Raw genomic sequence first — 11,598 nt, 5'->3', positions numbered from 1 at the left:
GGACCGCGGGGCGCTGCCGGGCCACGCCGGCCTGCAGTCTGCCTCCCCAGCCCCTGGTGGTGGTTGATGGGGTGGGGGAGAATGAGATTCTCCTTAGGTTCTTGTTTCTTCTGTGGGGGTCCAGGGTCCCAGACTCCCCACGGAGCCCAGCTCCGCCTCGCATGACCCAGGGGCAGCTCTGCTGTCTGCCCAACCCCCACCTCACACCCCCTCACTTCCCAGCCTCCCCCCCAGCCTTTCATCCTGGGCCAAGACCTTGGTTGTTGTAGGGGGCAGCAACCACAGGACGGGGCAGCCACTGGAACGGGGGCCAAGATGCCTGTGGTGGGGGCCACCCACAGGTCTGGGTTTCAGGGCCAAGATGTCTGGGGCAGTTCCGTGTCCCCTATGGCAATGGGTGGTCAGCCAAACGGTAGGGGGGCCCCTCCTATGCCTCCCTCTCCCCCCCATGCTGGGTGGCTCCACTCTGAGCATCTGACTGACGTGGTTCCTGTAATCCTCATTATTTCGGTGGGGGCGCTGGGATTGATCCTCTTCGCAGACGAGGAAACCGAAGCAAATCCCTTTGCCCTCTCTCAGCCCATTTCTTCATCTGTAAGAATGGAATTGGAAGTCACACGTTTTGAACTCCTGAACCCAAGCTCTTAAAAACCATGCCCTCTTGCTTTCATACAAGTAAGTATTTTCAGGTAATTAAGGGTATTCATTAAGTATTTAACAAACATTTAAGAGGAATCACTTCCCCCAGCTGTACTGAAATATAACCGGCACACAGCAGGGTAAAGGTGTGCCGAACGTTGACCTGATACATTTACAAAGTGCACGGTGATTGCCACCTCCCTGCCACCTCACAGTTACTCGTCACGTTCTTGTGGGGAGAACACGAAAGCTCTGTTCCCTAAGCAGCATTAGAGTGTACGGTACACCACCAGCTATAATCACCATGCTGTCCATTAGGTCCCCAAACTTGTTAACCTTATAACTGCAAGTTTATGCCCTGTGAGCATCATCTCCCTGTTTCTTCCACCTCCCGGCTCCCGGTACCCTCCATCTTACTCTCCACTTCTCTGATTTTGTCTTTTTACAGTTCCATGTGTAAGTGAGATCCTACGATATTTGTCTTTCTCTGATTTATTTCGCTTAGCATAACGCCTTTGGGGGTCTATCTGTGTTGTCACGAATGGCAGGGTTTTCTTCTTTCTCAAGGCTGAATAATATTCCATTGTACCTACATATCACATCTTATATATCCACTCGTTGGATAAAGAGTGGATGGATAATTAGGTTATTTCAGTTATCCAATATTATGGACAATTGGGTTATTTTCACATCCTGGCTATTGTGCATAACGCTGCAGTAAACATGGAAGTGAAGATGTGTCGATAGTAATTTTTTTTTTTAATTAGCTGCAATGATGCCATTGATGATGGAGACACGTGATGAATGTCAGGTTCCAGGAGCCATTCCAGAACAGTGATGCTCTTTGTGTGTAAGTCACATTTACCCTCACAATACCGCATCTCTTAGGCTGAACCCAATTTACCTGTATACCCATTTTACATATGAGGAAACTGAGGCTTGGAGAGACGAAGTAACAGGCTCAAGGTTACCCAGCCACCAAGAGTGGGACGTAAACCCGGGCCGTCTGGCTACGGAGGCTGCATTCTTGTTCTTTCACCTTCCTGGCAACCTGATCTCAAAGCCGTGCCTTTGATCAGGCTGCATAGAACCCACCCAGAGGGCACTAGTATTGCCATCTCACAGCTCACAGCTCCGTGAGCTGACGTGGACGTTCTCCAGCTCACCTGGAGGGATCTGGTTTCCAGTCATGGTCTTCCCTATGCCGTGAGAGGACCCTCTTGGGCCAATTTCAGAGGGTAGGAATGGGGGGAGACGTGTGGGCGAAGCGAATTCCACAAACCCCGGATGTTCAGCGGTGCAGCACAGTTTGTAAAGCATGTTCAGGCCACCAGCGCCTTCCTTCTGCCCAAGGAGTGAGCTGGACCCGTCTCTGGGCTTTGTGGGCCCCAGAGGCCCTGGCCCAGCCACCTGTCCTGCCTGCGTCCCTCTGCGCTCCTTCAGCCCCATTGGGTCACCAGCCCCAGGCTCCCACCTGTGCACTCTTGCCTAGCAAAAGCATCTCACTGGCTATAAATCCTCTACACCCTTCAGAACTGAGTTTCAATGCCACCCTTCAGAACCGAGTGTCTGCCATGAAGTCCACCCTGATTGCCCCTACCGGAGGAAGAAGAAGAAGGGAGCTGGGAGAGGGGAAAGGCATAGGTATTTGTTGAATGCCTGTGCCAGGCATGTGGCATACTCTCATGCCTTTTTATAGTTTATCCTTGCTCCGTTTTACAGGAAGAAATAGCGGGGAGGACCTGCCCCAGGTCACACGGCTAGGAAGGCTGAGGTGTTTGGACTCTTGATCCATTGCTGGATTAGGGTGGAGCTGATTAGGGGGGACCGTCTTCCTCTTGCCTTCTTCATGGGTGATCCCCTAGGGGGGCACCCTGGCCTCTCCCTCCCAGCCGAGGCCAATGGTGCTGACACCTCTCCATCAGAGCCACAAGCAGGCTTGGCTTTTGTTCCCGTCACTCACTTGCTGAGTCAGGGCTCTGTCCCCCCCAGGGGCCCTCTCTCCTCCCTGCCTATAAGAGCCTGACCTCGGCCGTTCCCGGGTCTGGCATGTTCTCTGGGTCCATCTCGGTAAGTCCCCGGCTTGAAGAAGGGGTGGGATTCGAGCTCTGGGTGAGTCTCCTGGGAGGCAGGGGAGCCCCTCGTCCCCAGTCCTGGGGGTATACCACTGAGTCATCCCAAATGCTATCCTCATCAAACCAGGCTCCAGACCTTGAGACCGGTACCTGCGACCGCCGTTTGAAACCCAAATGATTCCTGTAATCCTGTGGCCTCACCTTACGCTCTTAGAGCCTCCTTTCTAGGTCAGGCGCTGTCTTTGGGAGGCTCTCAAGCTGAGCACCTTGGGGCTTGCCAGGGGTGCAGCACCCACCCACCTGCAGCCATGGAAAATTCCCCCTACTGAGTAGACAAAGCAGCACCGAGGGGGCTTAGAGGAACAGGACCCAGAATGGGTTCATTTTGAGACAGAGAGGATGGAAGAGAAGGAGATGGTACTGGAAAGTGGAGGAGGGGGACAAGCCCAAAGCCGCACTTTGCCCTTCATCTGGGGCACTTCTGGACCCCACCTGGGTACCCATCTGCTCAAACCAGACTTTGGCTTCAAGGAGGGGAGCAGAGTCAGAGTGGAAGCTACCTCACCTTCTTCTGTCGCCTAGGAAACGAGCGGCATGTCTCTGCAGTGCACCAAGTCGGCGGGACTCTGGAAGGTAGGGAGAGGCGCTGGGGGTGGGGGGGCGACGTCGGGAGGGGGAGGGCACAGGTCAAACCCGAGTCCTGCGGACCCCTGCCCCACCTTCACTGAGTTCCCACCTCACCCCTGGAGCGGGGCGGTAATGAGGACCCATTTCACAGAGGATGTAGTCGAGGCTGCGAGAGGGAGAAGGTCTTGCCAGAGGTCACACACAGAGGTTCTTGACTTGAAGCTGGGGCTTCCTGTCCCCAAACGTAACCATCTCTCTGGCAGAAAACAGGTCTTCTCTGTAGCTCAGACGGTAAAGAGTCTGCCTGCAACTCAGGAGACCTGGGTCTGATCCCTGGGTTGGGAAGACCCCCTGGAGAAGGGAATGGCAACTCACTCCAGTGTTCTTGCCTGGAGAATCCCATGGACAGAGGAGCCTGGTGGGCCACAGTCCACGGGGTCGCAAAGAGTCGACAACATCACTACCACTGGCAGAAAAGGCCAACTGGTGATGTTGCACAGTCTCTGGGCATGCTTCCTTTGGTTTCCTCTGTGTTAAAAAAGAAGAAGAAGAAAAAAAAAACCCTAAAACCTCTGAATTTGTCGTCAGCCTTTGAACACCGGGAGAGCTCACAGAAAGGTTGTTACAGGGGTTGTCTTGGGAAAATTGTACGGTTGGTCGCATTACCATGTGGCAACAGTAGGTGGCGCTGAGCAGGGCCTGTGCTCCCGGGGTCTCAGCTCTCACCCTCCCCTCCCTGGACCCTGAAGGCATCTGAGTTTGCCTCCCTGCATTACCTGGCCTGCCCCACACTGAGTCCTGGGGTGCGTTCCTAACCCCTCACCGTCCCCCATTCCGCCCCGCTGCCCAGCACTCTGATGTGGGTCCCTACCTTTTCTCTCCGGCATAGATCGTGGTGTGGGATGAGGAGGGCTTCCAGGGCCGGCGGCATGAGTTCACGGCTGAGTGCCCCAGCGTGCTGGAGCTTGGCTTCGAGACTGTTCGATCTTTGAAAGTGCTGAGTGGCGCGTGAGTCCAGGGGGATCGGAGCTGGGGTTGGGGAGACAGGAAGGTATCTAGAGAGGGGTGCTGGGACTTTTAGACGTTCGAGGTCCTATCTTCCCAGGCTCTAACTGTACCGGTGTGCCTCCATGGATGTGAGATGCTGCGGAGCATGAAGGATGGCAGTGTAAGGTTGCACAGGTTGCAAATGTAGCTGGGTGTATGGGAGGGCAGCGGTGCCTTTCACAGAGTCTGCACATTGGACGAGGCAGCCCTGTGGGGGCAGACCTTCAAAATCCAGTGTTGGGTCTGAAATGTCTCTGTTAGGTACAAATCGAAAGTCAAGATCACTCACCAAAAGTGGAAGGTAACTAAAAATATAGTGAAAAATAATGCTAGTAATTTTTAGTTAAGTGTTGCTGCTTGACTGAGGCTCTGAGCATGAGATATGTTTTGTTTAAAAAGAGAGGGGGGACTTCCCTGGTGGTCCAGTGGTAAAGAATCTGCCTGCCAGTGCAGGCGATATGAGTTTGGTCCCTGGCTGGGGAAGATTTCACATGCTTTGAGGTAGCTAAGCCCATGGGCCACAACAACTTAAGCCCGTGCCCTAGAGCCTGTGCTCCAAAACAGGAGATACCACTGCAATAAGGAGCCTGCACACCACAGCTAGAGAAAAGCCCGTGCGCAGCAGCGAAGACCCAGTGCAGCCAAAAATAAAATAAATTTGAAAAAAGTAAAAAGAGAGACGGAGATTAATGAGATGGCCAAAGCTGAAGTCAGCACATGGTCAAGTCTCATCTACGTGGCCCAGGGGGACAGGCGCGAGGGTGGAGGGTACCTGCAAGGGGCCAGTCCCCTGCCTGCAGGATGCACAGCGGGGCAGCGGGCTTCTCCACGTTGGCACTACAGATGTTTGGGGTCAGGTAATTCCGTGCTGGTGGCTGCCCAGTGCATGGGAGGATGTTTAGCAGCATCCCCAGCCTCTGCTCACAAATGCCAGTTGCAAATCTCTCCTCCGGACTCCCAGCAAGACAACTAAAAATGCCTGCAGACATTTTAAATGCCTCCTTGGGTGGGTGGGGGGCAAAGTCACCTCTGTATGACAACCACTGGTCTAGAACTCAGGGTCGGAGGCCTCCTAACCTCTTGTATGCTCTACCGTCTGTTGGCAGGTGGGTGGGTTTTGAGCACGCCGGCTTCCAAGGGCAGCAGTATGTGCTGGAGCGGGGTGAGTACCCATCCTGGGATGCGTGGAGCGGCAACACGTCCTACCCCGCCGAGCGGCTCACCTCCTTCCGGCCAGTGGCCTGCGCTGTGAGTCCCGACACTGCCTGGTCCCTGAAGGCGGGGCTGGGGGGCTGAGCCCCTCCAGTGGGGGCTTGGGAATTGGATGTCCAGAGTTCAGATTCTCGTATCACTGCTTCAAGCTGTGGCGGTCCCTCCCCTCTCTGAGCCTCAGTTTCTTCATCTTAAAATGGGGCCATGGTACTTAAGTTCTGGGGAAAAAAATGTACATATGGACAGAGCCCACCACAGACATTCTGCCCATTGCTACTCTGGTTGTGATATGAACTCCTTCCTGTTTTGTGTCCTTTTCCTTTTTTCTGGCCGTGCTGTGCGGCCTTTGGGATCTTAGTGCCCTGACTGGGGACTGAACCTGTGCCCCCTGTGTTGGGAGCATGGAGTCTTAACCTCTGGACCACACTGGGAGAGGCTGGGTACCAGAGATGGCAGGGTGATGTGAGAAAGAAGGGTCCTATGTCTTATTCCTGATTCATTGTCAGTGTTCCTGATTTTATATTTTAGCTACTATTTACAGAGTATGGGGCGAGGTGAGTATTATTATCCCCATTTTACAGATGGAAAAACTGAGGCTCAAAAAGGTGTATTTTTCTCCTTCAAAAACAATTTTGATGAATTTTAAATAACTACAGCACATGTATGTATCCCCTAAAGTTCAGGGAAAAACCCAATATGGCTGAATAAGAAAATAAAAGTCACTTATACCCACACTTCTGAGACAGAAGCCTACTGTTATCGGTACTTGAGATTTCCTTGGTTTCTGTGCTACCCACAGATTCTATCTGCAGTGATTGATGTCCATATCGATGTCTAGATCTGTGTATCTATACCATCTAAGGCTATATATCTACATATGCATCTCATTTGGTTATACAAATTGAATCATAATGAACCTAAAGCTTGGAAACCAGCCTTACCCCCTCTGCAAATATATTCCAGTCACCCTTTGGGTGATTAAATCTCACCTATGACATTTTCCATGGTGCCTACCTAGTATACTGTCTTATGGCTGATCACTTGTTCCACAGACAGCCCAGCCACTGTGCCCATATGGGGACCCACACGGGCTCTCACCGAAGCGATCCCTGCCTCTACCTAGTTTACAAGTTCTGCAAAAGTGGATGTGGTTAATTTCATTTTATAGATGCGGAAACAGGCTCAGAAATGCTGTGGGACAGGTTTTTTTGTCTGTTTAAACTTTTTATTTTGTATTAGGGTATAGCCAATTTAACAATGTTGCCATGGTTTCAGGTGGACAGGGAAAGGACTCAGCCACACATATACAAGTATCCATTCTTCCCTAAACGCCCCTCCCATCCAGGCTGCCACATGACACCGAGCCGAGTTCCATGTGCTATACAGTGGGACCTTGTTGGTTATCCGTTTTGAATATAGCCGTGTGTACATGTTCATCCCAAACTCCCTAACTATCCCATCCCCCCGTCTTTCCCCTCCGGCAACCATTAAGTTCATTCTCTAAGTCTGTGAGTCTCTTTCTGTTTTGTAAGTTAAGTTCATTTGCATCATTTCTTTTTCGATTCCACATATAAGGAATGTCATACGGTATTTCCTCCTTCCCTGTCTGACTTACTTCACTCAGTATGACAATCTCTAGGTCCATTCGGGTTGCTGCAAATGGCATTACTTCATTCTTTTTAATGGCTGAGTAATATTCCATTGTGTATATGTGGGGCATGTTTTTAAGCTCAGTCAGCTGGTGTGTGGAAAATCAGGATTTGAACCCAGATCTCCACACCCTTCTCTTAACCCTATGCAACACTCCAGCTTACCCCCTGATCCCCTGCTGTTGGGTATCATATTGATTTTTTTGATTCTTTTATTTCTTTTATCACCAAGGCTTGTTGTCCTTGTTTATTTTGTGTAAATTTCTGGAAGGTTTTGGCTCTTGTAAGGTTTCCAGTGCCTGTTGCCTTATTGTCCTTCCAGAGGGCTGGAGAGGAAGGCTGATTTTTGGAGACGAGAGCTGGGATGCAGGGGCCGGCTGGGGCTTCCGACTGACACCCTGATGCTCTGACTCTGTTCCCTGCAGAACCACCGCGACTCGAGGCTGACCATCTTCGAGCAGGAGAACTTCCTGGGCAGGAAGGGAGAGCTGAGTGATGATTACCCCTCCCTCCAGGCGATGGGCTGGGATGGCAATGAAGTGGGCTCCTTCCACGTCCACTCGGGGGCGTAAGTGGATCGAGGCTGTGCTCTGCGGGGACAGAGAGGAGGTTGAGAGGGCCGGGGGGACACCTCCGGAGGAGGATGGACCTCTTGGGAATCTCGAGTCCGCCTCCCTCGTATAGAAAGGGGAAGGGAAGCTCAGAGAAAGAGACACCAGCCCTTGTCTAGTCCTGAACAATGTGAGGGTCAATGAAGAGGAAGACTCCTCCCTTCTTCCTCCCGCCGTCCACTCCCCCTCCTCCCTCCCCCTCCTCCCTCTTCCTTCTCTCCTCCTCTTCCCTCCCCCTCCCCTCCCCCTCCTCCCTCCCCCCTCCCCCTCCCTTTCCTCATCAAATATTTATTGTGCCAGGCATTGTGTAGGCACTAAATAACAATGTACCAGGGCACACAGGTGCTTACTGTTGGCAGAGGAGCCTGACTTTTTTTTTTTTTTTACAAATAATATGTTAATTACCTAATTGCGCGAGTGCTACAAAGGTACGATGAGGGACCGTGGCCTAATTTGGACGAGAAGTCAGACCGACCCCGTTGCAGTGAAGATCGGGCTGAGACCTGGACGATAAATATTAACTCAACCAGGCAAAGAAGGGCCCGAAGGGTGTTGCTGGCAGACAGAAGCACGTGATCGGTGGCGGGCAGAGCAGGGCGCGTTCTGGGCAGGAATGCGGGGTGGCTGGAGTGTGCTCGCAGCCGCGGCTCCCCCTGTGTCTCTGCCTTGGTGGCCATGCTGGTGCCTCTTGAAAGGTAACGGCCTGCCCCCTTCCCTTTTGCAGCTGGGTTTGCTCCCAGTTTCCTGGCTACCGAGGTTTTCAGTACGTGCTGGAGTGTGACCACCACTCAGGCGACTATAAGCACTTCCGGGAGTGGGGCTCTCACGCCCAGACCTTCCAGGTGCAGAGCATCCGAAGGATCCAGCAGTGAGCCGAGGGGTCGGCGCTGAGCAGGGGACGTGTGCTTGTCTGGAACAGAGGAACCGCGGACGCTGTTGACTGCTCTCTCCTCTTCCTGCCCCGTAACCCGTATGCACCCGTTAACCCTGTGGGCCAGTCCATGCACAGTCAGCACGAAAAACTAAAAGTAATACTAAAATAAAAGGCCTAGTGTTAGCCTGTGGTTTTCCACTTGGTGAATCCTTTCAGAGGATCAGCGTGTAGCTTTGCTGATTTTCTCTGTCGGCCGTCTGTGTTTCATTTCACTGAGTTTTGCTCTTATCCTTCCTCTTTTTCATCTTCTATTATTTTGGGTTTACTTTATTCGTCTTTTGTCTAGCTTTTAAAGGTGGACCCTTGAGTCATTAATTATGGCCCCTCCCCCCATATGGGCTTCCCTGGTGGCCCTGATGGTAAAGAATCTGCCTGCAATGCAGGAGACCGGGGTTCCATCCCTGGGTTGGGAAGATCCCCGGGAGAAGGGAATGGCTACCCACCCACTCCAGTATTCTTGCCTGGAGAATCCCAGGGACGGAGGAGCCTGGCGGGCTACGGCCCGGGGTTGCAAAGATTTAAACACAACTGAGTGACTAACACACACACCACGAAGTTGAGCCTTCCAGGGGGGCTCAGCGGTAAAGAATCTGCAGTGCAAGAGCCATAGGTTGGCTCTCTGGGTGGGAGGATCTCTGGAGGGCACGGCCACCCACTCCAGTGTTCTTGCCTGGAGAATCCCATGGACAGAGGAGCCTGGCGGGCTACGGTCCATGGGGTCGAAAAGAGTCACACACTACTGAAGCGAGTTAGCACGCACCCGCGCACGCACGCCCATAGAGTCAGAGTTAAGAATTTCCCTGCAATCACTGCATTAGCTGCTTCCCAGAAATTGGGATTTGATGTTGTTTTCATTATCACTCAGTTTGATATTTTCCAGTCTCCCTTATGAGTTCTTCTTTGATCCATGGGTTACTTAGGGATATGCTATCTGAATATTTGGGATTTCCTACATATTTTATTGTTTTTGGTTTGTTAATTGTGATCAGAGAACATACTCAAGATTTCAATATTCTAATGAAACTTATTTCCTGGCCCAGATTATGGTCTCTTTCTGATAGACTTGAAAAATTTAAAATCTTGCTGTTGTTCGGTGTAGTGTTTTATAAATGTGGACTAGGTCAGGTTGGCCCACAACTTTGGTAGGATTTTTCTATATCCTTGCCAATTTTTAAAAAATTAGTTTTTTTTTTTTAATCAATCACTCAGAAAGGGCTGTTAATATCTCCTACAATGGTTTGGGCTTTATCTGCTTCTATCTTTAGTTTTGTTCATTTTTGCTTCCTGATTTTTTTTTTCCTTCAAGAACCTTGCTGCTGTTTTATGGAAAGTGAAAGTGAAAGTCACTCAGTTGTATCTGATTCTTTGTGACCCCATGGACTATACAGTCCATGTAATTCTTCAGGCCAGAATTCTGGAGTGGGTAGCGCATCCCTTCTCCAGTGGATCTTCCCAACCCGGGGATCGAACCTAGGTCTCCGGCATTGCAGGAGGATTCTTTACCGGCTGAGTTACCAGGGAAGGTGCACATATATTTATTTTTAAATGTTTTATTTTATATTGGGATGTAGTTGATTAACAATGTTGTGATAGTTCTAGGTGGACAGTTCTAAGGGTCTCAGTCATACATATATCTGTATCCGTTCTCCCCAAACTCAGGTACACGTATGTTTATGATTGCCGTCTTCCCAGTAAACTGTCCCAAGCATGTTGTTTTTTTTAAAGCCATGCATGGAGGGAGCCAGTTCTCTCCCCTAAAGCTTCACACCTTCCTTTTTTCTCTCCCCAGTTCTTTCTCACTCATACTACCCTGGAGTCACATTTAACACTTCCCACCTTAAAGGTTTTTAAAACAAGGAAAGGAACTCCCATTCCATTTGCAGCCTGAGCGGCCAGATCTGTACAAACGTTCCTTGCCCTGCCCTGCCCTTACTCTCTCTCCTGGTTCTTTGTATATAGATTGTCTTAACAATCAAAAGCCATCTGGCTATTTTCCGGACTATCTTCCTCTGTCATAAATAAGTCTGATAGGGTCAGGAAGGGGCAGGGTTCTGAACAGCCTGCTGGAAAAGATAACATTATCTGGCTCAGGAAAGGGAGGACAGTATTTGGGAACACTGGCACTTTTTAGTCATTTTTTAACCCCTCTTTGTGGTATCCTGTTCATTCAAACAGCCATGTGCCTGGGACCTCCTGTGTACCCAGGCCCTGGCAAATGATAAACAAGGGACACAAAACCTTTTCTCTCACGCAGTTGTGTGGGGAAGGCAGACAAGTCCACAGTGGGCTATAATCTCCTGTGATAGGTGCTATGATGGGGAGATTTGGGTGTGTAGGGCTGATAAGCAAGGACCTCAGTCAGATGATGCGGGAGGGCTGGGAGGCAGTCCTTCCCTGGAGTTTATCACTGCTCTGACCTCTCCTCTGGACTCCATCTCTGGATATCAGCTCCTTCCTTGACACCTCCACGTGGATGTCTGACGTACATCTCAAACAGAATCCATCCACAACCGAAGCTACACGTTTCCAGCTGTGTGGGCCCAAACCTTTGGAATAATCCAAAATCTCTCACACCCCACAGTCCAATGCACTGGCAAATCATGGTGTCTGCACCTTCAGAATGTGCTAGAATCCAACCCCTTGTCACCATCTCTCTTGCTCCTACATTAGTCCAAGCCATTCTCTCTCCATCCCCCTCGGCCTCCCTGATCCCACTTTGCCTCTGAACAACCTGTTCTTCAGGCTTCCCTGGTCGCTCAGTGGTCAAGAATCTACCTGCAATGCAGGAGATGCAGGTTTTATCC

At 51.0% G+C, this 11,598-nt stretch overlaps 1 protein-coding gene across 1 annotated transcript; it reads left to right on the top strand.

Annotated features, from left to right (window-relative positions):
• The first annotated feature begins 504 nt into the window (after positions 1 to 504).
• On the top strand, positions 505 to 8,917 carry CRYBA4 (crystallin beta A4). The gene is made up of 7 exons (XM_025267418.2): positions 505 to 675; positions 1,407 to 1,489; positions 3,297 to 3,347; positions 4,231 to 4,349; positions 5,495 to 5,636; positions 7,675 to 7,817; positions 8,585 to 8,917. Exons 3-7 carry the CDS (start codon positions 3,309 to 3,311, stop codon positions 8,730 to 8,732), a joined length of 591 nt encoding a protein of 196 aa, XP_025123203.1. The 5' UTR covers positions 505 to 675; positions 1,407 to 1,489; positions 3,297 to 3,308; the 3' UTR covers positions 8,733 to 8,917.
• The last annotated feature ends 2,681 nt before the right edge of the window (positions 8,918 to 11,598 follow it).

This window comes from Bubalus bubalis, chromosome 17, assembly GCF_019923935.1.
Source record: "Bubalus bubalis isolate 160015118507 breed Murrah chromosome 17, NDDB_SH_1, whole genome shotgun sequence".
Classification (NCBI taxonomy): domain Eukaryota; kingdom Metazoa; phylum Chordata; class Mammalia; order Artiodactyla; family Bovidae; genus Bubalus; species Bubalus bubalis.
The sequence above is the reverse complement of the archived record's forward strand: the minus strand, read 5'-3'. Positions and strand labels throughout refer to the sequence as shown.